The sequence below is a fragment of the Bufo bufo genome, chromosome 3, assembly GCF_905171765.1.
Source record: "Bufo bufo chromosome 3, aBufBuf1.1, whole genome shotgun sequence".
In the NCBI taxonomy this organism is placed as follows: domain Eukaryota; kingdom Metazoa; phylum Chordata; class Amphibia; order Anura; family Bufonidae; genus Bufo; species Bufo bufo.
In genome coordinates this window covers 40,203,745-40,231,714 of record NC_053391.1, presented here as the reverse complement: position 1 = coordinate 40,231,714, position 27,970 = coordinate 40,203,745, and the positions used below count along the sequence as shown (strand labels likewise).

The 27,970-nt window shown below is 45.0% G+C and overlaps 1 protein-coding gene across 1 annotated transcript; it reads right to left on the bottom strand.

Moving 5' to 3' along the window:
- Positions 1-10,786: 10,786 nt before the first annotated feature.
- On the bottom strand, positions 10,787-25,329 carry LRRC75B (leucine rich repeat containing 75B). Its single transcript, XM_040421759.1, has 4 exons — positions 24,938-25,329; positions 24,659-24,787; positions 18,880-18,992; positions 10,787-12,770 (listed from the first exon to the last, which is right to left on the bottom strand). The coding sequence occupies exons 1-4, from the start codon at positions 25,205-25,207 to the stop codon at positions 12,296-12,298; spliced, it is 987 nt and encodes a 328-aa protein (XP_040277693.1). The 5' UTR covers positions 25,208-25,329; the 3' UTR covers positions 10,787-12,295.
- Positions 25,330-27,970: the final 2,641 nt, after the last annotated feature.

Sequence of the window (27,970 nt, the reverse complement as noted above, 5' to 3'; positions counted from 1 at the left end):
ACTTAATTCATAGGGTAAGAATCGGTGAAAGGTCCTCTTTAAGGTGAGTTAAATTTTTTTTTTTTTTTTTTAACCCCTCCAGCCCTATTGTACTATGCATTCTGTATTCAGAATGCTAATATTTTTCCTTATAACCATGTTATAAGGGGAAATAATAATGATCGGGTCCCCATCCCGATCGTCTCCTAGCAACCGTGCGTGAAAATCGCACCACATCCGCACTTGCTTGCGGATGCTTGCGATTTTCACGCAACCCCATTCATTTCTATGGGGCCTGCGTTACGTGAAAAACGCACAACGAGGTGCATGCTGCGATTTTCACGCAACGCACAAGTGATGCGTGAAAATCACTGCTCGTGTGCACAGCCCCATAGAAATGAATGGGTCAGGATTCAGTGCGGGTGCAATGCGTTCAACTCACACATCGCATCCGCGCAGAATACTCGCCCGTGTGAAAGGGGCCTTAGAGCTTAGGTTGATAAGCAGATCGGAGTTTGATTTCTTACTGCCCAAAAATGTCCAAATGGCTTGTTTTTATGGCCTCCCGAAAATTCATAAGGGGCTCGACCCGCTCAAAGGAAGACCCATCGTGTGAGGCATGAATAGCCTGACGCACCCCATTAGTACGTACATGGATCACATTTTAAGACCATTCGTCATTGCCTTGCCCTCATACGCCAGGGATTCCATGGATGTCATCAAACGTATTGAGGGCATCTAGATGGAAGATGACATGTTACTAGCAAGCCTAGACGTAGAGGCATTATATACAGTAGTTCTTTTCCCCATGACAAAGGATTTGAGGCAGTGGGGAAGGTTTTGTGTGAGCGAGGTACCCACCTCCACATGCACAATACGTTTGTGCTCCAATTGATGTCATTTATTTTGGAGCACAATACGTTTCTCTTCAGCAACAAGTTCTACCAGCAAACAAAGGGCGTGGCCATGGGGAGCCCATGCACCCCCATCTTTGCTAATATATAGACAAGTGGGAACGGGGAACGGGAGATTGTTACTGGAGAGGCATTTAGGGAAGAAGCATTGTCAATTATGTGGATCAGGTACATTGATGACGTGTTCATTCTCTGGAATGTTTGCATCTTTTGTGGCCAAACTCAATGTTAACAACTGGGGCTTATTTTGTACATGCAAGACTCATCCATCGAGTATTACATTTTTGGATCTAACCATCTATTAGAGAGGTAAGACTCTGAGAGAGTTCAGGCGGAGCATAGGTGAACATCTTGGGGATATACGCAAAGAGGCGGATACCCCGATCGCGCGTCATATGTCTGAATGTCATGGGGATGATGCAGCCACCTTGAGTTTCCAAGGTGTTGAAGTGGTCAGACCATCACCCAGAGGGGGTGATATGGATAAGCGACTGCTTCAGAAAGAGGCCTAATGGACCTTTCGTCTTGGAACAGTACGTCCGGAGGGTCTAAATGACCACATTTCATATAGTTGTTTTCTGTAATATCTCTGTGAACTGTAGTCACCTCTGTCATTTGATAGTTGGGCCTTGGATGGATATACAGTACATCCATCTGAGTACCCAATGTATCCCCAAATAAATTATGAATCTAGGGTGGCTGATTCAACAACTCTTGTTGTACTTTCACAAAGTTTAGTTCCAACTAGTAAATTATATTATTGAGAGCAATGATATCTGTATATTAGGGCGCCAAGTGACGCTGCTGGAAGTAGAATCATTGTCTCATACTATACTTTGTCCACAGGGCCAGCACAACCTAGTCCCCTCTGGCCCTCATTATTTAATATTATGTGTCCGATCGAGGATATGTTATGAGCCATATTAATATAGGTCATTTTATTTTCCCTTTTTTAGGAACCTGGTTTTATATTGCCCCCAGTGTTGGGATCGCCTGATAAATATTAAAGTCCGCCAGATGAGATCCCTGTGATACATAGATTTGATACCTGTACATACAGACCGGCCTCCATGAGATGCAGCTGACGTCTGCCAGGGGGAGTGTCTTAGTGAGCGCTCCTGCCTCCTGAGCAGCTGATTGGATATGCCGACCGCTAGTGGGTGGAGCCACTTGGTTAAAGCATTCGGAATTTGGCAGCCGCTTCACAGTGTTAGCGGACAAATCATAGATGTATTAGGGCCCTTTCACACTTGCGTTCTTTTCTTCCGGCATAGAGTTCCGTCGTCGGGGCTCTATGCCGGAAGAATCCTGATCAGTTTTATCCTAATGCATTCTGAATGGAGAGAAATCCGTTCAGGATGCATCAGGATGTCTTCAGTTCCGGAACGGAACGTTTTTTGGCCGGAGAAAATACTGCAGCATGCTGCGCTTTTTGCTCCGGCCAAAAATCCTGAAGACTTGCCGCAAGGCCGGATCCGGAAATAATGCCCATTGAAAGGCATTGATCCGGATCCGGCCTTAAGCTAAACGTCGTTTCGGCGCATTGCCGGACCCGACATTTAGCTTTTTCAGAGTGGTTACCATGGCTGCCGGGGCGCTAAAGTCCTGGCAGCCATGGTAAGTGTAGTGGGGAGCGGGGGAGCAGTATATTTACCGTCCGTGCGGCTCCCCGGGCGCTTCAGAGTGACGTCAGGGCGCCCCAAGCGCATGGATCACGTGATCACATGGATCACGTCATCCATGCGCATGGGGCGCTCTGACGTCATTCTGGAGCGCCCCGGGAGCCGCACGGACTGTAAGTATACCGCTCCCCCGCTCCCCACTACTACTATGGCAACCAGGACTTTAATAGCGTCCTGGGTGCCATAGTAACACTGAAAGCATTTTGAAGACGGCTCCGTCTTCAAATGCTTTCAGTACACTTGCGTTTTTCCGGATCCGGCGGGCACCTCCGGCAAATGGAGTACATGCCGGATCCGGACAACGCAAGTGTGAAAGAGGCCTTAGACAGCGTCAGTTAGTTTTTAATGCAAGTTAGTAGTGAGTGAGCATTGTAGCAGGGGTGTTGGAGGAGAGGTAGTCTATTTGATAATGTGCTGAATATCACTAGGCATACCCTATCCCACTATTACTGATCCTCACTATCTTATACTGGAGCTATACTTTTCAATATCACAAATATCCAGTGTGATTCTAGTATTCACCATAAGTTGCTCCCAGCAGCAGATATAGGAGCTAAGGTGGTTGCGTTCACATACATGTATTCAGCTGGATAATCAAATAGTACTGTGATAGCTCTGTGGAATAATATTGGACAATAATATATTTTAGGTGAAGTTTCCCTATTTTAAGCAAGTAACAGAATAAAGTTGGTTTGTTATTTTTATTTTTTAGCGTCCCTATAAATACTGTGATTCCGTACTCATCCAGCATGCAACAAAAAAAAATGGAATGGACACAGAAACAAAATACGTTTGTGTGAATGTAGCCTTATTCTTGTCCATTTTGCGGAGAATAGGCTTTTTTACAGTGCGTCAGTGAAACATTGCGGGACGCACACAGACCGCATCTGTATTTTGCAGATCTGCGGAGAGCAAAACGGATATGGTTGTGTGCAGGAGACCTAAGGGCATCTAGCAAATTTTGTAAGGGTCTATGTATCTAAAGAGAGAATGCAACACGAAATAGCTACTAAGGGCTCTTTCACACTTGCGTTATTGTCTTCCGGCATAGAGTTCCGTCGTCGGGGCTCTATGCCGGAAGAATACTGATCAGGATTATCCTAATGCATTCTGAATGGAGTGAAATCCGTTCAGGATGCATCAGGATGTCTTCAGTTCCGGTATGGAACGTTTTTTGGCCGGAGAAAATACCGCAGCATGCTGCGCTTTTTGCTCCGGCCCAAAATCCTGAAGACTTGCCGCAAGGCCGGATCCGGGATCAATGCCCATTGAAAGGCATTGATCCGGATCCGGAAGATGCAAATGTGATCGCACACTACATCCAGCACTCTGCCCTCCATGCTGGATGAGACATTGGTTTATATTTTGGCCAAAGCATAGTAAGCCACTCACCGCGTCAAGGCTGTCTCATGAGTGGTCCCTAACTCTTGTTCCTACCTGTTCATGGGCCATGACAGCCACATAAAATCCAGGGAATGCAGGTCAGCATGCAAGCCAAGTACACTTTGCTTGTAACCCCGTCCGGTGCCATTACAGCTTTCATCGGATCCAGGGATGCAAGTACCAACATGCATGCTGAACCTACCATATACTTCTCCTGGAGCCAGATGGCTAATGGTAGGTTCTATACAAGCAGACTCAGTTTTATACTGACTTTAAAACCAGCCTCAAGGACAGATTAACTGGTCAGGTGTGCAATGACTCCAAGGAGATCGCCACGCCTCCAATATATACTACAAAGAAAAAAATAAGGGGTTGGGTCAGCACAACCTGCTGCAGGTGCACATCACTATGGCGAAATACATATACAAACGGAAGATGCAAATGTGATCGCACACTACATCCAGCACTCTGCCCTCCATGCTGGATGAGACATTGGTTTATATTTTGGCCAAAGCATAGTAAGCCATGCATGTTGGTACTTGCATCCCTGGATCCGATGAAAGCTGTAATGGCACCGGACGGGGTTACAAGCAAAGTGTACTTGGCTTGCATGCTGACCTGCATTCCCTGGATTTTATGTGGCTGTCATGGCCCATGAACAGGTAGGAACAAGAGTTAGGGACCACTCATGAGACAGCCTTGACGCGGTGAGTGGCTTACTATGCTTTGGCCAAAATATAAACCAATGTCTCATCCAGCATGGAGGGCAGAGTGCTGGATGTAGTGTGCGATCACATTTGCATCTTCCGTTTGTATATGTATTTCGCCATAGTGATGTGCACCTGCAGCAGGTTGTGCTGACCCAACCCCTTATTTTTTTCATTGATCCGGATCCGGCCTTAAGCTAAACGTCGTTTCGGCGCATTGCCGGATCCGACATTTAGCTTTTTCTGAATAGTTACCATGGCTGCCGGGACGCTAAAGTCCTGACAGCCATGGTAAGTGTAGCGGGGAGCAGGGGAGCAGCATACTTACCGTCCGTGCGGCTCCCCGGGCGCTCCAGAGTGACGTCAGGGCGCCCCAAGCGCATGGATCACGTGATCACATGGATCAGGTCATCCATGCGCATGGGGCGCTCTGACGTCATTCTGGAGCGCCCGGGGAGCCGCACGGACTGTAAGTATACCGCTCCCCCGCTCCCCGCTCCTACTATGGCAACCAGGACTTTAATAGCGTCCTGGGTGCCATAGTAACACTGAAAGCATTTGGAAGACGGTTCCGTCTTCAAATGCTTTCAGTACACTTGCGTTGTTACGGATCCGGCAGGCACCTCCGGCAACGGAAGTGCATGCCGGATCCCAACAACGCAAGTGTGAAAGAGGCCTAAAACAGCACTTAAAATGATGGATATTTTTATAGAATTAACCCATTTAATGCAGCTAGAGATAAAACCACCACCTAGCGTCAGGTATACATGTATCCATTGCTCAGCTATAGTCCTGTGTACAGCAGAAGTTAAAGGCAGGCCTGTCGTTGACACGTGTCATTTTTACTGGAGTGACTAATGAGACACACAAGTGAGGACTCACATTTCCATTTTGTGCTGGCAGTGATACCTACATACGGTGGGTTAGATAGGCATACATTTCACACACACAGAGTCCATTATAAGGTCCCATTGGCACCATTTACATAGAGATAAAACCATAGGGATGCTCCTACCTCCGATCCCCAAAATCACATATTCAAGAGCTCCTAACTTGGGAATCCAAATAGCCCCCTCAATAAAAGAGAAAAATAAGAAAGGCCAAACAACAAATTGGCTTCAACCGAAAGGTTTCTATAGGTGTGGGAGCTGTTTGGGCTGTAGGAAGACTAAATTCCCTAGGAAAACAACCACAGCTACCTCCACACAAAATTCACACACTATGACCATTAAGCATTTTCTCACATGCAACTCCACCAATGTGATCTACCTAATCCAGTGTCCATGCCTGAGACAATACATTGGGCGGACTAAACGTACCTTGAAGGTTAGGATAGCGGAAGACCTTAATAATATTATCAAAGGCTATGAAAAGCATTCGCTGTCCAAGCATTTCAAGGACGTACACCAGCAAGACCTTAGAGGTCTCTCTTTCATGGCACTGGAAAGGGTGAAGAAGCATTGGCGAGGAGGTAACCAGATAGAGAGACTATCAAGGGCGGAATCCAGAAAAATCTATGAATTTGGTAGTCTCCTACCCAGAGGTTTAAACGCGGAGTTAGAAATATTTGGGTTCATCTAGATTTGGGCGGTCCGTGTGGGTGTCGATGTAGAGTCGCTGTCAGGCTGTTTTTTCCAGCACTGCGACTCTCCCTCTACCCCACACGTGCCACCCCTCTTTCATCTATCGCACACAGACACCCAGAAATAACAAAATATGCATATATATACTATACAATAGAGGATTCCACATATGAACTATCTCTGATCAACTCCACCTTTGATATAAAGCGAATGAGAGAAAAAACGCACTAAATTATTGAAAAAACGCAGCAAAACCGCATCTGCGTTTTTTGCAGTAAAGTGTGTGTTTTAAGCCAAAAGTTGTTTTAACAAAAGTCTGAGTGAAGGGGCGAATAGTCCTCCCAAAAAAAGCTTGGGAAAACAGCCTTGAGTATGCTTAATTTTATGTATTTATGGTTTTAAAGTATAAGTTTTTAGTTTTAATAAATAAACATATGATGTGATAGTGGTTATCGAATATTAGATCCGTTTTTTTTGTGGATTGAATTTTCTGAAATGAGACAACCGTAAATTTGATATAAAACTATACCTTGAGAAAAAACGCCGCGAAATCAGGGGTGCAAACAACATGCAAAATTGTTAGCCTGATCCTGAAAGAAACTTTCCAGGATCCAGCCCGGATTTTGTTAATGATTGGCACCAGTATAAATTCCACTGACTCACAAAATGGGGGTATGCCACTGAGGAAGGGGAAAGCGTCTCCCCGAAACGCGTCTGGCGTCATACCCTTGGACAAATACCCCATCTTTCATGAAGTGCACTATAAAGAAAAGAAACCCTTTGGATTCAGTGTTAAACTGCTACAAATACGTCATCCACTAGCGCCGACGGAGAGAAGTCAGTGATCCTCACATCCAATTCAAAGCATCTGTGGAAGACACGTGGGACGCGAGCGGCTCCATAGCCGGGACGCCGGCTGCTGCATCGGAGCAAGAGCTCGAACTCAAGCCCTGACTCACTCGACGGTGCAAATAAAGGTAAGCCCACAAACAAGTGGGTATTACAACCAGAATTACCTTTTTGAAAATAACAATGGAATGAATTGCTTTCCCTACTGAAGTATCAGTTTGTATCGCGGCCACAATCATAGCAGCCGGATGCAACATATTATCAATTTGTGGCGGCCGAAGTGCCTCCTCTGATATTGCCTGCTTGGGACATAAAAAGCATTGCACTGGTCACCTTGGCTATACGCTAAGCTGCTGGGAAAAACAGTAGTGAAGAGTTAACATACCCCACTACTTACCCACAAAAGTTGGAAATTTTTCTGTGCTAAATATAGACTTTGGACATATTTACAAGATAAAAAGAAGACGTTTTGAGTTTGACCCATCATATGGTTGTTTCATATTTTAAACATTGGATCTTGTGTTATAATAGCAATTGATTTTGTGTCAAGTGTATCAGATGGATACTGTTGGTGCCAATGTATCTCTCTAATTTAACCTGCTCACAGTACATTTAAGACTGAACAGTCTGTTTGGAAGCAGAGAGAGATTTTTGACACTGTCGGTACTTATCCTGGGGCTGTTACCATTTCAGTGATATCTGATAGCCAGGTAGAGAGCAGATACAGGATAGTGCATTGAATATACTCACAAAAGTCTTTTATGTAGATAATATATTTATGTAAAGAATATCATATGTTTTTTTATCTATTTTAAAGTATATTACAAATAAAACATCCTATATTTCCATATAAGAGTGACCAATCCATTTATTTCACATACATTTTACGCACACAGAGACACAATGACAAGCAAATTAAAAGGGTTTTCCAAGACTATCCTCCTGAGGATAGGTCATCAGTATCTGATTGGTGGGGGTCCGACACCCGGGACCCCCGCCGATCAGCTGTTTGAGAAGGCAGCGGCGCTCCTGTGAGTACCGCGGCCTTCTCTCAGCTCACATATTATATAGTGAATGTGCTTGGTATCACATCTGAGCCCCGGTCACCTCTATGGGGCTGAGCTGCTCCTAGGCCACGTGAGCGATGAACATGACGTCACTGGCCTAGGGAAAGCTGGAGAAGACCGTGGTGCTCACCTTCTCAAACTGATTGACGGCGGTCCTGGGTGTTGATCCCCCACCGATCAGATACTGATGACCTATCCTGAGGATAGGAAAGGTCGGAAAACCCATTTAAGGGAGTGTTCAGACATTAGAATACAAGACAAAAACTCTTGACCTACATATATCTCTTATGTCTACAGTCTTATAAGAAATTCTGGATCCTTGTAACAGTGTAAGAAATGATTATATATAAATATATACTATATATAACAAACCCTCTTACTGGGTCTAATGCGAGGTTGGATGCAAAAAATGAGACACAAGAGTGAACGCATTAAAAAAAGATATATTGTATAGTGTGGAAAATTGATACTATAGTTATTATTGATGAGTATATATCGAGTAACAGTGGAACAAAAATAAATAAATAAATACTACATAGAGAGAGACTTATACACACATAACAATAATTACAATTACTAGCAATTTCCAGAATACAATATAATGCCTCCTCCTCCAGCTTCCCCCATATACCCAAGGGATCTTTTATTCCTTGAAAGTTCTCAACCCCCATCCTTCCCAACGCCCCGTATCGGTTATCTGAGAGTCTGTGGGCCTGCCCAGAACCTGTTATCTTAGCATTTTATGACCCCTTGTCACACATTTTGGGTGCCTTTTGTTCTCTACCAATCAGCATATGTAAGAGATACGGGATATTCCAGGACCTTTGCTAGATACATACTAATGAAGTATACACACGGACAGACGGTCACCTACCTGTCTCTGATTAACACAAATAATTCACTCAGAATCTATAAAATATAATGCAATATATTATTTCCAAAACCTGTATTTCTTACAACAGGAAGTCCATTTGCAGTAGTTGTATTGCATATTCTATGTAAAAAAAAACGTTTGAAAGACCAGCTACAATCGAATGTCTCTTCTCGTCTTCCATGGCCTTTTCTAAGCAGTACACCCGTCGATGCCCTTCATTATACCGAGATCCCGATTCGTGAATAGACTATTTGCCCAGAATGAGCTTTAATGATACCTTTGACAATCCTTTAGATTGAAGTGCCGCTTCTTGCTGTGTGGACCACTTACTGACACTGTTCTCATTTAGGGTATCAGACAAGAAGGTGACATCTGCAATCCTAGAGAGATAAACCTTTGCCCGACTGCCCGTGGTTACAGAGCATGGGTCTATTCGCCCCCGGCTGAGAGGGACGGAACCAGTTACTAACCAGTAGCTTCCACCTTTACTATTGGTAACGTACTAGGGGCATATGATGAAATGGTTAATACCTGTGCCCCAAACCCATCATCTAACGCAACTATAATGGGGGCTAACACGGCAGTTAATATCTGCTGTATTACAGTGCACCAGAACTGTCTGGCATTATGTCCTGGGAATCCTCTGTGCACGGTCTTGAATTAACCCCACAAATTCCCTAAAGGAATAAAACATTGGCAATCACAATGAATTTACAATCACCGACCAACAAGCAGGTAAACTGAATAAAAAATTCTTATTGAGCAGTTAAAGGGCATCTGTCCGCAGTTCTGTACCTATGAAACTGGCTGACCTGTTACATGTGCACTTGGCAGCTGAAGACATCTGTGTTGGTCCCATGTTCATATGCGCCCGCATTGCTGAGAAAAATTATGTTTTATTATATGCAAATGAGCCTCTAGGAGCAACAGGGGCGTTGCCGTTACACCTAAAGGCTCTGCTCTCTCTGCAACTGCTTTGCTCTCTGCACTTTGATTGAGAGGTCCAGACATGATAATATGTACACACCTGGTTCTGTAAATCATGGTGCAGAGGGCGTGGTCATTGCAGAAAGAGCGGAGCCTCTAGGTGTAACAGCAACGCCCCCGTTGCTCCTAGAGGCTCATTTGCATATATTAAAACATCATTCAGCAATGCGGGCACATATAAACATGGGACCAACACAGATGTCTTCAGCTGCCAAGTGCACATGTAACAGGTCAGCCAGTGTCGTAGTGACCAATCTGCTGACAGATGCCCTTTAAGAAAAAAGTTACCCCTTCTGCAGATACAATACAACACCCATATTATACTCAGTGCTGTACTTGTTTGACATTTTCTGAGCTTCTATAACAGATAACTTCAGTATAGTGAATTGAAGAAATTTGAATGTGACACATCTTGTCCTAGGGTCAGGTCTTGCTCTAGAATTAAATGTCCTGATAAGTGACATAGTTCATGGTATCATAATCAATAAAGGTTCTTTTTGCTGGTAGTCCTTGTACGCGCCCCTTTAATATGCATGGTAATACACTGCCATTAGGGTTTTCTCTTTCAGTCCAAACTTGTTCTTCATGTAATCAGAAAAGAATTCGATTGGATATTTCAGGCCTATATCACTACTAAGAAATATGTTAAAGAGTCACTTTACTTTCACGCACTTTCATTTACTAAAGAATGGTATAAATAGCAAATTTCTAAATTACTTAATTTTAAAAAAAAATAGCTGTAAAGTCATGGCCACTAGGGATTTCACTTCCACCTAATTTGCAGTCCACTGCCTGTTGTCAGACAAGATCCATTCCTGGTAACAAAGACACAGAAGACGAAAAGCATGATAAAGAACTGCTTCCAAACAGATTTTGAAGATTATAGGAGGCTCCCCTTTGTCCCTGATCTGTTCTGTGAGCTCCAGAGCTGAAAATAAACATAGTGGGAAGTAAGGGAAAGGTTGTCACAGCAGTACAGTGCTGACAATTTTACAAAAGGTAGATGCCCCCTGCTTCTAAGTGAAATGCATCTAGCTGTGCAGCTGAAACAGGGAATAATATGGCTGAAAGAGACATTAGAAAAGACCTGTTCTTGTAAAATGAAGCACAGCCATTCTGCAAACCTTTTTTTTTTTTTTTAACTCAGGTACGCTTTAAGATTCTTATAAAGAAAAAAACTCTGGTTCCTTGAATGATTTTGAGGGTCTACTCTCCATGAATCAACCCATAAGAAAGAGACCCTTGTCACAAGTGATCTGCTCTAAAGTCAACTGCAAATCTTTTAGGACCTTGAGGCCAATTACTGTGTTAGGCCTGGACCCACTGGACGACCATGTGCTACTAACAGCTGTGACAAACTATATTGGGCTTACAGTACAGAAGTATCATTTTACATTTAGTAGATGAGAACCTTTGGGCAATCTTGATCGCACAGTGATATTTTGTAAGAGGCTTCCATTCCTATATTTGAAGAGAGACTAGACAATAGCGTAATGATGAGCGGTTTTTTTTCACACTAAATGGGCTCCTATTAAAATATAGTCCTGATACAAGGAAGAATTATTGAGCTTTGTATAAACAGTCTGGATGAAGCCATGGCAGTAACACTAGACTGTGCGCAGATTCTTACGTTTTATGCTCTTTATACACATACATATCTTTGTGGTTTTGCATACAGATTCAGCGATTGTAAAGATTTGAGTTGTACTAAGAATACATTCTTCTCTCCAGACAAGGAACTGCTTTGAAACTTTTACACATACAACACTGCCTTCGTGGGCATCAGACTATACAACTTCTATGGGCAGAGCAAACCCTTAGACAGTACATGCTTTGCATTCTGGATACCTCGAAAAATGATATATAGAATAAATTGTCAATTTTCAAGGATATTTCTGGTTTCCTCCCACGGAATCGTGCCACTCTATGGCAGTAGATGCCACCTCCTCTTGGTTTTGGGCATCCACCTGTCTTTTCAGTGCCTGGCTATGGTCACTAGCTCCTTTTGTTTCAAGATTAATCCACAAAACACACAGTGGGTGAGTCCGGTGCTGAGCCAGGATGGACTGCCTTGTCTCCGGGCTCCTCACTCGTTGGATGAAGATGTGTGGGGCTATGAGGGTACCTTTATCTGGTGCCCCTTCTGCCTGGCTGAAAACAAACTATCTGTGGCGCTGGGAGTGTAACACCTGCTCATGTTAGATGAGATCAACACTTGTTTGAGGAGAGGTGGTCAGTCTCTAACTCCATGGCTAGTGCACTAAGAGGTCTCACCTGTCCCAAGGCAAAGGAAAAGACATAGGAATGCCTCCCTCAGACAAGTCACTGTCCTGTGCCTCAGGAATGGTCGGAAGCAGATTCTGCTGACACAGACGACGTCTCAGCCCCAAGAGCAAAGGTTGGGGCATGGAGCAGATGTCTACATTATTACCCAGATCTACCCAGGACAATGAGGGGAAGTTGGCACTGTCCTTCATGGCTTCGCTGAGCTCCTTCAGGGTGGCACAAGAAAGGCGGTTTCCGTTAAGTGAAAGGTGCGTAATATTGGGAATAACTGCCAGAGCAGGTAGAGCCAAACTCAGAATGCTGTCTGTGAGTTCAGTAAAGCTTAAGTCCACACTGGTCAGACTATCTCCATGGCTTTGTAAGTAGAGGATCACACGCTGAACATCTCTGGGAGTCAGGGGGATACCAGACAGATCCAGGGATTCAATACTTGATTTCTGTTGTAGGCTGTTCTTCAGGCTGCCAAAAGAGAAGGCATTGACATTGGGGTGGTAGTATTCAGTATTCATTATTATGTATTAATACAGTTTAATTCTACCCAGAGGTTTACTTTAAAGGGATTCTCTGGTTAAGACCACTTCTGTTCTCTAGCAAGGTCTTTAAGGGAAACCTGTCACCATGAAAACGTAGGGCAATCTGTGGATGGCACGTTATAGAGCAGGAGGAGCTGAGCAGATTGAGATCTAGTTTTCTGGGCTTTGAAGTCCTATCAGTGGTTGACAGTTATCTCTGTATACACAGTCATAGAGGGAAGGCTGTCAGTCACAGATAGGACCACCTCATCATAGAGAAAAGGCTGTCAGTCACTGATAGGACCGCCTCATCATAGAGAAAAGGCTGTCAGTCACTGATAGGACCGCCTCATCATAGAGGGAAGGCTGTCAGTCACTGATAGGACCGCCTCATCATAGAGGGAAGGCTGTCAGTCACTGATAGGACCGCCTCATCATAGAGGGAAGGCTGTCAGTCACTGATAGGACCGCCTCATCATAGAGGGAAGGCTGTCAGTCACTGATAGGACCGCCTCATCATAGAGGGAAGGCTGTCAGTCACTGATAGGACCACCTCATCATAGAGGAAAGGCTGTCAGTCACTGATAGGACCGCCTCATCATAGAGGGAAGGCTGTCAGTCACTGATAGGACCGCCTCATCATAGAGGGAAGGCTGTCAGTCACTGATGAGACCGCCTCATCATAGAGGGAAGGCTGTCAGTCACTGATGAGACCGCCTCATCATAGAGGGAAGGCTGTCAGTCACTGATAGGACCGCCTCATCATAGAGGGAAGGCTGTCAGTCACTGATAGGACCGCCTCATCATAGAGGGAAGGCTGTCAGTCATTGATAGGACCGCCTCATCATAGAGGGAAGGCTGTCAGTCACTGATAGGACCGCCTCATCATAGAGGGAAGGCTGTCAGTCACTGATAGGACCACCTCATCATAGAGGGAAGGCTGTCAGTCACTGATAGGACCGCCTCCTGGACTTCAAAGACCAGAATGAGCAGGATTTTAAATGTATAAAATAATAGTTTTATTGAATTGTTCCCCATAAAACTATATATCAATCTGCTCAGCTTCTCCTGCTCTATCACATTCCGCATGCAGCTCAGACACTGTGTTCAACGTGACAGTTTCCTTTAAGTGACTAGTTGATGTCTCTGCGGCTAAGAAGCTCCAGTATGTATTAGCTGGAGAACGAACACAACCACTGTTCATTTCCCCTGCAGATTCTAAATGAGAGAAAATGGTGTAAAAGCTCTAATGAATAGAGAGGAATCCCAAACAAGTGAGACCCCCATTAACTCAAAATATCCAATCAAAATTAAAGAGGTTACCAAGATTTAACAAATGATGATTTATGCCGAGGATCACTGTTAGTTATCACTGTCAGGAGAAGAACAGAAAAATAAAGAAAAAAAGACGAACCTGTAAAAAAAAAAAAAAACGATCCTGTGCCTCAGTTATGGACATTTGGCATCCGTTTGACCCATTTCCATCTGAGATACATTTTTCTAGACGGGAAAAAAAAGTACTGCATACAGGACTTTTTTTCCTTCTCAAAAAAGGTATCTCAGTCGGAAATGGCTCAAACGGATGCCAAATGAGCATAACTGATGCACAGGATCCATTTATTTACGGGATACGTTTTTTTCCTTATTTTTCTGTTCTTCTGACGGATCAGAAGAATGGGAAGATAACGGTGAGGTGAACCCTCCCTTATCAGTATTACATCAACGGAGGTCCGACACCCTACTCTCTGAGAGTTTAGTGGACGGAGATGGTCACTGCAGCACTGCTTCCATTCACTTTAATGGGAGCAGAGCTCCAGTAACCAGCTCTGTCCACTACATAATGAGGCCTTGTTCACATCTTCTCGTCCTTTTGGTGTCCATGAAAAAAAATCAGTCCGTGTTTCATCCATGAAGATGCCCATGTGTTCGCTTTTTGCCCTCCGGGTGTCATTCGCATTCCACGGACAATGTTCAGCTGAAGATCAATTTCCAAAGCATCTCCTTTCAGCGGTCAGTGAAAAACGGTCCAAACACAGACGCAACACGGATGCCATCCCTGATGTGTCTGTATTTTTCCATGGACCCGTAGACTATTATGGGCATATTTGGTCTGCATTATAGACTAAAGTAGTGCATGTCTCCGTGATTTCTTCACTGACCCACAGTCAGTAAAAAATACTGATGTGTGAATAAACACATTGAAATCAATGAGTATGTGTGCTGTCCGCAGAAAAAGAGAAAGCGCATGTCAATGAAAAACGCAAATGTGAAGAAGGCCTGAAGCTACTCTCGCAAACCTGATCTACGTAGGTGCTAGATGTCGGACCTCCTCTGATCTGACACTAATGATCTATACTAGGGATAGCTCATCAATTGGTAAATCATGGAGAACCCCTTTAAATTCAAAAGGGCCTAACCAGGCTACCCACTTAAGGACTCATTCACACGAACATAACGGCTCTGTGCTGTATTGCAGACCGCAAACCCACTGACTTGAATGGGTCCGCGATCCACAAGATACGGCAAACGATAGGACATGTCCTATCGTTTGTGGAGTGGAGGCATGGATTGGAAGCCCATGGAAACACTCGGAAGGGGTCAGTGCCTCCGCACCGCAAAAGGTAGGGCATGTCCTATCTTTTGCCGTATCATGCAAATTGCGGACCCATTCATGTCGGCCGGAGACAGTGATTTTGCGGACTGCTATTTGCGGTCCGCAGCATGGGCATGGAGCCCTTACGTTCGTGTGAATGAGCCTTAAGGGCTGTTTCACATGAGCGGATCCTGCACGTGTCATCCGCAGAGACACGGAGCAGTAACATGATTGATAATGCTCCGTGCCTCTCTGTGATCTTTTTACTACAAAATTACAGTGAGATAAAGTTGTCACCGTGATTTTGTAGTAAAAAGATCACAGAGAGGCACGGAGCATTATCAGTCATGTTACTGCTCCGTGTCTCTCCAGAGCGCGGCTTGGCTGTCTTTCACGCTGCGGATGACACATGCGGGATCCGCTCGTGTGAAACAGCCCTAAAGGTGTTGTGTCATCAGACACAACCCCTTTTAAACTGCGGCTGCCATGGCTATCAGGAGGTATGATGTAGTATTGTATTACTTGGCGGTAATACAAGGATGGCTTGAATCCGCTATATTGGGAGCTGCTCTCACACAGCGGCTCTTTGATCTGGCTTGTAGAGGTGGACCCCAAACAGGGGACTAACCCATGTGCTTAAACAGTCCATATAGACAGGGGTTGTCACCATGAAACAACCCTTTAAGTTCTTAGTGTTTCATGTTCCAGTTAAAAATGTGATGCTGACGGGTGTGACCACAAGAAATGTCATCATATATTGTATATATACAGTTGCAAGAAAAAGTATGTGAACCCTTTGGAATGATATGGATTTCTGCACAAATTGGTCATAAAATGTGATCTGATCTTCATCTAAGTCACAACAATAGACAATCACAGTCTGCCTAAACTAATAACACACAAATAATTAAATGTTACCATGTTTTTATTGAACACACCATGTAAACATTCACAATGAAGGTGGAAAAAGTATGTGAACCCTTGGATTTAATAACTGGTTGAACCTCCTTTGGCAGCAATAACTTGAACCAAACGTTTCCTCTAGTTGCAGATCAGACGTGCACAACGGTCAGGAGTAATTCTTGACCATTCCTCTTTACAGAACTGTTTCAGTTCAGCAATATTCTTGGGATGTCTGGTGTGAATCGCTTTCTTGAGGTCATGCCACAGCATCTCAATCGGGTTGAGGTCAGGACTCTGACTGGGCCACTCCAGAAGGCGTATTATCTTCTGTTTAAGCCATTCTGTTGTTGATTTACTTCTATGCTTTGGGTCGTTGTCCTGTTGCAACACCCATCTTCTGTTGACCTTCAGCTGGTGGACAGATGGCCTTAAGTTCTCCTGCAAAATGTCTCGCTAAACTTGGGAATTCATTTTTCCTTCAATGATAGCAATCCGTCCAGGCCCTAACGCAGCAAAGCAGTCCCAAACCATGATGCCCCCACCACCATACTTCACAGTTGGGATGAGGTTTTGATGTTGGTGTGCCGTGCCTCTTTTTCTCCACACATAGTGTTGTGTGTTTCTTCCAAACAACTCAACTTTGGTTTCATCTGTCCATGGAATATTTTGCCAGTACTGCTGTGGAACATCCAGGTGCTCTTGTGCAAACTGTAAACGGGCAGCAATGTTTTTTTTGGACAGCAGTGGCTTCCTCTGTGGTATCCTCCCATGAAATCCATTCTTGTTTAGTGTTTTACGTATCGTAGATTCGCTAACAGGGATGTTAGCATATGCCAGAGACTTTTGTAAGTCTTTAGCTGACACTCTAGGATTCTTCTTCACCTCATTGAGCAGTCTGCGCTGTGCTCTTGCAGTCATCTTTGCAGGACGGCCACTCCTAGGGAGAGTAGCAGCAGTGCGGAACTTTCTCCATTTATAGACAATTTGTCTTACCGTGGACTGATGAACAGCAAGGCTTTTGGAGATACTTTTATAACCCTTTCCAGCTTTATGCAAGTCAACAATTCTTAATCGTAGGTCTTCTGAGAGCTCTTTTGTGCGAGGCATCATTCACATCAGGCAATGCTTCTTGTGAAAAGCAAACCCAGAACTGGTGTGTGTTTTTTATAGGGCAGGGCAGCTGTAACCAACACCTCCAGTCTCATCTCATTGATTGGACTCCAGTTGGCTGACACCTCACTCCAATTAGCTCTTGGAGATTTCATTAGTCTAGGGGTTCACATACTTTTTCCACCTGCACTGTGAATGTTTACATGGTGTGTTCAATAAAAACATGGTAACATTTAATTCTTTGTGTGTTATTAGTTTAAGCAGACTGTGATTGTCTATTGTTGTGACTTACTGTAGATGAAGATCAGATCACATTTTATGACCAATTTGTGCAGAAATCCATATAATTCCAAAGGGTTCACATACTTTTTCTTGCAACTGTATGCAGAAATGTATTAATTAGTACAAATATTGGCTTTATAAAATGTGTGATTATGAAAACTCTGGTCCACAGGGAGTTTTAATTATACTACTTTCCCCCCCAAAAATACCGGCCAAGTTAAGCCACACCCAAAGGGGTGTGGCTTAACTTGGCCACACCCCAAAAGGGGTGTGGGCATGGCTTAACATAGGGTGTTAAGTCGCTATGTCATAATGTGGCTCCTAGTATTAATAGTGCCCCTCCAGTAATATTAATGGCTCCATCAGTGCCCCCCAGAATTAATAATGTCTCTATTAGTGCCCCCAGTAATATTAATGCCCCCATTAGTACCCCTAGAATTAAATATACTCCCATTAGTGACCCCAGTAATAGTAATGCCCCAATTAGTGCCCCCCAAAATTAATAATGCCACTATTAGTGGCCCACAGAAATAGTAATGCCCCCATTAGTGCCCCCAGAATTAATAATTCCTCCATTAGGGCCCCCCAGAATAATGCCCCCATTAGTGGCCCTCAGAATTAATAATGCCCCCATTAGTGCCCTGGATAAGTAATACTGCCCCCCAATAATAGTAATGCCCCTATTAGTGCCCCCTAGAATTAATAATACCCCCCATTAGTGCCCCCAGCAATAGTAATGCTCTATTAGTGCCCCCCAGAATGAATAATTCCCCCCCATTAGTGCCCCCAGTAAAAGTAATACACTACACCCATTAGTGTCCCCCAAAATTAATAATGCCCCCTGCTCTGCTTGTGCAAAAAAAGAAAAAAACAAAAAAAAAACTCCCCTCATCCATTTGATCGCGCCGCTGTGAACACTCGCTGCTCACTGGAAGCTCAGGACAGGACCTGCGAGACGTCATCCCGCTGGAGTGCAGGTCCTGTCCTGAGCTTCCAGTCAGCAGCCATTGTTCACCACGGCACGATCAAATGCATGAGGCAATAATATTTGCTGGTAGAAAAAAATTACCGGCAGGGGCACTACATTACCGGCTGGGTGGCAACATTACACATACAATGCATATATTCTGCTGTCTTTCCATCAGTCTCCTTTTAATAGTCTACTCACCAGGCCATACTTTTCCTTCGAGGTAGACTGTGTCGATGCCACTTTGAGTGTGGTGTCAAATGGTAAAGAAGCTGCCGACAGATTCGGTCTGTAGATTTCATCTGGTCTTGTTCCTAAAAAATGTGCATTTTTACAGGAAATGTATGGTAGTTGTGTATTTAGACAAGAACACTCGCTAGCAAATAGAAGCTACAGAAATGCAATGCAAACTGCAGGCAGCACTTTATAGAGCAGACAGCTATCTCTGTATACACAGTTACACAGAGAATGCTATCAATCACTGATAACACCTCCCCGTGTACAGCTATCAGTGACTGACAGCTATCTCTGTATACACACTTACACTGAGAATGCTATCAATCACTGATAACACCTCCCCTGTTTACAAGTATCAGTGACTGATGGCTATCCCTGTATACACAGTTACACTGAGAATGCTATCAATCACTGATAACACTTCTCTGTGTACACGTGCAGCATAAGAAAATAATCCAGCGGCACTCACCAATCAACGTTTTCATTTACTTTATTCACCATGGGTCAGGAGCAGACACGATACAGTGCAACCAAACAAACAGTAAGCGGCGACGGTGGTTTTGCGCAGGAAGCGCTTCCTTTGGCCACAGCTCACAAGTCAAGCACACCTATCACCTTATATAGGTAAATGCACTAGGGGCGTATACCCACTACATCACTTCTCGTCCAGCTCAGGTGTACGGCGCTGTTGCGATCGCGCTCACCCACCTCCATCACACACGATCCGATTGAAAGTGTGGCGCGATTGCTAACTTACCGGATCACCATACACTGCGTATTGGTGGGTTCGATCCCCTGCCATGCCATCCGCCCATCACTCTGCGATCAAGCAGTATATTTACATAAAAGACATCAGGTGATATTAAAAACAAAAATATACATTGAGCAAATCCCTAGTAAATAATTACAAAAATACGCTTAAATCTATTTTTTCATTTAGCTCAAGGGGGCCCATAGCATTGGACCGTAGGATCCACCTGCCTTCCCTTCTAAGAAGTTCACGATCCCTGTCCCCTCCCCTCTGAGGGGTTGGGACAACCTGCAAACCGTAGAACTCTACTGTCTCCGCCGTGTACCGTGCGGACATGTTCTATTAATCGTGAGACCCCTTTACCTAAGGCGATTGATCCCACGTGTTTACGGAACCTTTCAAATAGACAGCGTATGGTCTTACCAATATAAAACCTACTGCACACACATAGTACTAAATAAACAACAAAATGACTTCTACATGTTATCAATGTGTTCACTCTATGATGTAAACCTCCAAACGAGACCGAGGACCCTTGTAAGTTGAATTTACAAAAGGAGCAACTTCCACAACGTTTATTCCCGTGGGCGCCAACCATTCAACCATGTATCCCGTTTTTTATCTTTAAAATGGCTCCTTACTAGTTTATCCCTTAGGGTATGACACCTTCTGAAGGATACGAGGGGTCGTGAACCCCCAATATCCCCAAGACTGGCGTCTCCCTCCAACATGTTCCAATTATCCTTAATGATTTTCCTGATTTGCTCCGCCATCGGACTGTATTTGAAAGAAAAAACTACCGGAGAAGGCTGCCCCCTAATATTGGAACTTTTCTTTGCTCGTAATTCTCCCCCTCTAATAAAATCGGATGCTCGCATCATTGTGTCATTTAATAATTACATGGGGTAACCCCTAGAAGACAACCTACTCTTCAGATCTCTTGCTTGCTTTTGGAAGCTTTCTTCAGAGGTATTAATTCTGGCCAGTCGTGTAAACTGGCCAAATGGTACAGCTCACTTAACACTAGTTGGCCGTCGCCGCTTACTGTTTGTTTGGTTGCACTGTATCGTGTCTGCTCCTGACCCGTGGTGAATAAAGTAAATGAAAACGTCGATTGGTGAGTGCCGCTGGATTATTTTCTTATGTTGCACGTGAATTATTAATGCCTGACACCAGCTGAGCACCGCCTGACCAGGGGATACGCTGAACATTGTCCGTAGCTGTACTTGCAGGAGGAAGCGGGGTTATGTGCATGCCATCGGATCTGTTGTCTAACTCCATTGACTTCTCAAGTGTACAGCTATCAGTTACCAACAGCTATCTCTGTATACACACTTACACAGAGAATGCTATCAGTCACTGATAACACCTCTCCCATTTACAACTATCAGTGTCTGACAGCTATCTCTGTATACACACTTACACAGAGAATGCTATCAGTCACTGATAACACCTCTCCCATTTACAATTATCAGTGTCTGACAGCTATCTCTGTATACACACTTACACAGAGAATGCTATCAGTCACTAATAACACCTCTCCCATTTACAACTATCAGTGTCTGACAGCTATCTCTGTATACACACTTACACAGAGAATGCTATCAGTCACTAATAACACCTCTCCCATTTACAACTATCAGTGTCTGACAGCTATCTCTGTATACACACTTACACAGAGAATGCTATCAGTCACTGATAACACCTCTCCCATTTACAACTATCAGTGTCTGACAGCTATCTCTGTATACACACTTACACTGAGAATGCTATCAATCACTGATAACACTTCCTCGTGTACAGCTATCAGTGACTAACAGCTATCTCTGTATACACACTTACACTGAGGGGGCCTAAACTGGATTATGATTGTGTTTTTTATGTGCATGATTTATCTCCCAATACCCCATCTCACTGATGCCCCCCCTCCCCCAAATAGTCCTGGAAGAAACTGATCCCTTGTCGAAAAACGGTTGGGGACCACTGATCTACAGCATATAAAATAATTTTTTGTTTGCAGCACATCGTCCTGTGTGATCAGGGATCTTCCGCCTGCAAACACTGAGGGGGTCATTTATTATACTGAAATACGCCTATATTACGCGTATTTCAGGCGCAGATGGCGGCGCCGCTATCTGTGACTTCTCCCAGCTCAAGCCAGGTCTAAAATTGTGTGCATGGCGTGGGTGGGGAAGGGGACTCATTCATCATTTTCTATGCCTGTTTTAGGAAGCTGGCCTACATTTAGATGCAACAAAGTTATGGAGCTTTATTAAGACCGGCGTCCAGGGGCGGATTGGCCATAGACCCTACAGGGAAATTTCCCGGTGGGCTGATGCCCTCCTCATGGCTGCCAGCGGGGTACATAATTATCTGATTCTCTCATACACCTGGCCGGCAGAATTCAGTGCCCTCCTGAATTCAGCTGTATCGCCATCCTCAGCGATACAGTTGAACACTGTGGTGATTTGGCAGTATTTTGTGCTGCACTGTGGTATTTGGCTCAGCTTGGGCAGTATATTGCTCTGCATTATGGTATTGCTGGCCCTGCCTACATATGTTGGCCCTACCTAATTATGTTGCCTCTCCTTCTGTCAATTTAGACGCACCTGCAACATGGGGCCACTTGTACCTTTTTTTCCAGGGCCACTTTTAGTTCCCAGTCCGCCCCTGCCGGCGTCTAAAACGCCGGACTTAATAAATGTGCCCCTGAATCTGTATAGAGAATGGTTCATTCCCACTAATTGCCTGTCAATCAGCCTGTGTAAAAGGCCTTAGGAGATTTTGTTTGGTACCCACATTTTTTTTGTTAATCTGGTCTTTCGCATCTCTGTGGGGAAAGGGTAGTGACAAATTGTCTGAATGTTACAGGATGGCCGCCATGCCACTTTTAGGTCCCACTACAATATCTGGGTGAAGATCTTTGAAAAGTTAAAGGCTATGTACACCTTTGGCAGCAGTTTTTTTTTATTACTATTACATTTTGTACTCATTTTGGGCTAAAAATCATTTTTAAATGGTCTTTCTAAAAAAATATGGAGCCTTTTTTCCTGCACAGCTCTGAGTTTCTCTAGTATCAGGCTCTGGATTTTCTCTCTGTTCCGTCAGGCAGCTCAGCTGATGGCTCCTCATCTCTGTTCTCTGACATTACAAACACTCATTATATCTCAGCTCTTACTGATAAGAATGTGGCTTACACAAGTGTTTATGACCCCTTAGTAGTTTAGAGATGAGGGTTATTAGATGACCGGCACAAAGTGAAAGTGAAACATTCCAACAGCTAGTAAAACAGTTAAACCTTTGTGACAGAACGACTCAATATTTTTAATAAAGACCAATTGAGCCATGAGTGCGGAGGGGATAGCGGCTCAATATCACACATACAGTATGTGACATCGTGTCTGTTAGCACTGGTAAGATATGTGTGTTCACGACTAGTCCAAATAACGTAAATATTTCCATAGGGAACCCCTTTTTGTATTTGCAGTATTCATTTTGTGACACATACATCTGATGAGCAGAACCTACACGTCGGGGCCCCCTGTCTACCTACAGCAAGGTGCTCGGATTCTATTCTTAATGTGAGTACTGTGTTTTCTGCCTCGACAGTTACAGCTACCACTGATTTCAGATATGCCGCAGCATTTCATGTAGAGCAGACACCGCTGAGGAACGTGGGATTTTAGGAGATCAACAGGTCGGAAGTCTGCAGGATCCACTGTAATATTCCACCAGAAACCTAAATCTAATACTACAGGTGGAGTAACAGCTTTACAATATGCACGTGTGTAAGGTGGATCCAAACTCATATCTATCTATTTAATATCTAATTATCTATCTATCTATTGTCTACCTATCTATTATCTATCTACATCATTATCTATCTGTCTATCATCTAATTATCTATCTAATATCTATCTTTCTATCTAATAGCCACTGTCTGTCTGTCTATATCATATCATCTATCTATTTATCTATCTATCGTCTATCTATTATCTATCTACATCATTATCTATCTGTCTATCATCTAATTATCTATCTATCTATCTATCTATCTAATAGCCACTGTCTGTCTGTCTATATCAGATCATCTATCTATCTATCTATCTATCTATCTATCTATCTATCCATCCATCTAAGGGTGCTTTCACACTTGCGGCAGAGGATTCCGGCAGGCAGTTCCGTCGCCGGAACTGCCTGCCGGATCCGTCAAAACGCATGCAAACTGATAGCATTTGTCAGACGGATCAGGATCCTGATCCGTCTGACAAATGCATTGAAATGCCGGATCCGTCTCTCCGGTGTCATCCCGAAAAATGGATCCGGCATTTATTTTTTTCACATTTTTTGCAGTCTGAGCATGCGCAGACCGCAATGTCGGATCCATTTTGCCGGAACACTCGGGGCCGGATATGGCATTAATGCATGTCAATGGGAAAAAATGCAGGATCCGGCATTCCGGCAAGTGTTCCGGAATTTTGGACGGAGATAAAACCGCAGCATGCTGCGGTATTATCTCCGTCCTGAAAAGGCAAAAAGACTGAACTAAAGACATCCTGATGCGTCCTGAACGGATTGCTCTCCATTCAGAATGCATTAGGATAAAACTGATCAGTTCTTTTCCGGTATTGAGCCCCTAGGACGAAACTCAATGCCGGAAAAGAATAACGCTAGTGCGAAAGTACCCAACTCATCATCCAACCCAATCACAGTGTCTCTCATCTGTCTCCCCTCCAGGGCCTCCCCCCTCCTTCTCCTCCCTGGTCTCCTGCCTCCTTCCTCACCACCAGTTACATGTCCTATCATTGATATTCAGTCCAAGCCTCTGTGTTTCTGGAAGCTTTTCCCTCCAAGCAAGGGCAGAGAAACAAAAGCCTGGGCCAGCTGCTTCCCCATGAGGGAAATCACAATCTACATAACAAGCCGCCGTTTGCAGCCCGCCCCATCTGGACAGGAGACTGTTCACACTGTGAGATGGAGGACAGACCTTACCTTCCTTGGACACTGAAGTTCCCTGGCCAGACTGAGGAGCAGTTCATGGGAGATGGGGTCCACCAGGTTGAGGAAAGTGACGTGCTTATATAAGATATCATTGAGGAACGTCCCCTCCAGGCCCAGGTCCTACAGAGACAATAAAGAGCAGGTCACCACACGCTGGAGCAAAGTTAATGTGAGATGTAGGAAGCGACCACCACTGCTTATGATGCTGGGTGTATTGTCACATGTGTGCCGTGTACATCCACAGGCATTGTGGCCCCTCGGGCCCCTCACCTTGCGGAGCAGTTTGAGAATGTGCAGCGCCCGCTCTTGCTTGTGGTCCCGGACCAGCGCCTGTATGTCCCGTATCCAGGCTGCTCTCCTCACGTACGGAGCCGGCTTGTTCCTGCGCAGCACCCCGGGGATCCGCTCTGAGTTCAGTATCAGCGACGTGAGGGCAAAATCACCGCGGGCCCCTGCAGCCTCCCCCCGCAGGGGCCCCATATCCATCACGTCTTCAGCCTCATCCTCCAGGCTGCTCTGTCTGCTGAGCCGGCCTCCCATCACCCTGCCGTCACCCACTGGAGCCTACTCTGCCGTGCCCACCGTCAGCACTAGTGCTAGCATGTACCGCCACCCCCGGTGTGAACGGCTACTAAGGGAAGGTACATCCTAGCCCCTCTACTACCATCTGTACCATGACTCCTGCCAGGAGCTGTCCACAGACGCTGGTGCTGGAGTGGTCCCTAGGCTGAGGCTATGCACCTGCGGTCCCCAGGGGTCCGGGCTGTGTCTGCAGTGGTGGTCCGGGCTGTGTCTGCAGTGGTGGTCCGGGCTGTGTCTGCAGTGGTGGTCCGGGCTGTGTCTGCAGTGGTGGTCCGGGCTGTGTCTGCAGTGGTGGTCCGGGCTGTGTCTGCAGTGGTGGTCCGGGCTGTGTCTGCAGCCGCCTGCCTTGTGTTTGTTTATATTTCAGCTTCCAGTCTCTGACCAATCCTGGGCGAGGATGCTCAGAGCGGTGGGGGATGGTGGGAGCAATGTGTCTGGGCTGGTGGAGGAGGGCTGCCAGTGTGTCTGAGGAGCGAGGGAACAGGGAGGGCACTGTGTCAGGGTGTGTGACATCTTCATGTGGCACGTAGACAGACCCTCTAGGCTCACCCATGAAATGCCATCTCAGCAGCTAGCACCCCCAGAAAGCACTGACGGCTCCTCTTCTGCCAAGTTTCCAAATATCTCTTCAGACATGTCAGTCACTGGGTGACAACCTGTGAGCCACGAATGACGGCTCCTGCGGCGCAGATTATTACGTGAATATAATCCCTATGGACGGTCACACAGGATCAGACCTACAGATGTAGCAGGGTTATCTCTGATAACTCTGCCACATCTGTACCTAAGCAAAAAGGCTGATGAGGGCTGGGGCAGAGAATACGGCCATATAGACTCCATTTGTATTGGGTGCGGTGACTTTCCAGGCGGCCCCTTATTGAGGCGTTGTACATGCAAATTACATTAAAGGGGGATTCTGCTTGTCGGTCTATTAATTTCACGGGAACAAGGCCCCTGCTCTCCTGATGATAGGGAATCCCAGCAGTCAGACCCCCCTATTCTAAGCTATCCTCTATCCGGTGGATAATCGGAGCACCCCCCCCCCCCCATTTTCGTAATCAATGTGAATCCCAGTGATCAAAGTTATCCCCTGTCTTGTACATAATCAGAATTCCAACATTTTCATGATCAGTGTGGATCCCAGTGTTATCCCCTGTCTCATGGATAACCAGAATGCCCCCATTTTTATGATGTGTGGATCCCAGCAGTCAGACCCCACTGTTCTAAGTTATCCTGTTTCCAGTGGATAATCGGAGTACCCCTGTTTTCGGAATCAGTGTAGATCCCAGCGATCTAAGTTATCTTGTATATAACCAGAATACCCTCGTTTTTGTGATCAGTGTGGATCCCAGCAGTCCGATCACCCCCCCATCTAAGTTACCGACCATCCTGTGGATAACCAGAATACCCCTTTAATCACTGGAGGTTATTAGATGGAGATCTCTATTAACCTTCTGGTGACCTTGAGCTCATGTACAGCAGTCCGTCTGCATAGGAGAAGCATCGCCTCCTCTTAATGTAATAAGACATTCCTTATGTTCATCCTGTTCTATAGGTTTATGTGCATATGATAGAGTCCTCGTCACCGTAAGCTGCAGTGTAGGAACAGGGTTTCGCCTCGGCAGGTCTGTAGGTTTAGAACTTGGATGGTCGTGGCTCCCTTTCCTGGTAAAGCTGGTCACGTTCATTTATAGGGTGGTTGCTATTGTCAGTGACCCTGCTTTGTCCTACAATGTACAAAATATAATGACACTGCACAAGTCATACCATACCTCCAATGGCGGATTACAATAGGACAACATGAAACCCCACATACTGCAGCGGGGCATGGGAGCGCATAGCGTTCCCTGCCCCGCCGCCCATCACTGCCATAGGCTTTAGGCCATGCGGTAGTGAAATCCCGGCACAGGCGGGCGTGATGATGACATCGTTCGCCTGTGACGGTATGCAGCACAGTGAGGTGTGCGCGCCTGCCATCGCGCGCCTGGACATAGGTGAGTATTTAGCTTTTTTTTCTTTCTTTTTTTATGTGCCAACTATGGGGGACACACACAGGAGGACATATTAGTAAAGAGACAGTACATCGGGGGGAAATTACTATATTGGGGGACTACTATGTGGGGCTGGGTGGGGGCAAATTATTATGAAATGGATTACTATGTGGGGACAAATTACTATATGGGGGCAATGTGGGGCAAATTACTGTGTGGGGGCAAACTACTATATGGGCCAGTGTGGGGGGGTCAAATTACTATGTGGGGAAAATTACTGTATGGAGGCATCGTTATTGGGGAGGCACTGTAGTGGCAATTCAAATTTTTCTGGGGACACTATACAGGGATTATTAGGGTACTTTCACACTAGCGTTTTTTCTTTTCCGGCACTGAGTTCTGTCAAAAGGGCTCAATGCCGAAAAAGAACTGATCAGGCATATCCCCATGCATTTTGAATGGAGAGTAATCCGTTCAGGATGCATCAGGATGTCTTCAGCTCAGTAATTTTGACTGATCAGGCAAAAGATAAAACCGCAGCATGCTACGGTTTTATCTCTGGCCAAAAAAACTGAAGACTTGCATGAATGCCGGATCCGGCATTTTTTTCCATAGGAATGTATTAGTGCCGGATCCGCCATTCAAAATACCGGAATGCTGGATCCGTCCTTCCGGTCTGCGCATGCACAGACCGAAAAAAAAAGGTGAAAAAAATAAATGCCGGATCCGT

Bases quoted from the DNA above. Each gene is read 5' to 3' on its own strand.
- LRRC75B (XM_040421759.1), bottom strand. From the start codon at position 25,207: ATGGGAGGCCGGCTCAGCAGACAGAGCAGCCTGGAGGATGAGGCTGAA. The intron at 18,993-24,658 runs GTAAGGTCTGTC...CACATTTTTTAG, and splicing joins AACTTCAGTGTCCAAGGAAG to GAACAAGACCAGATGAAATC. The intron at 12,771-18,879 runs GTGAGTAGACTA...CTCTTTTGGCAG, and splicing joins CGAAGGAAAAGTATGGCCTG to CCTGAAGAACAGCCTACAAC.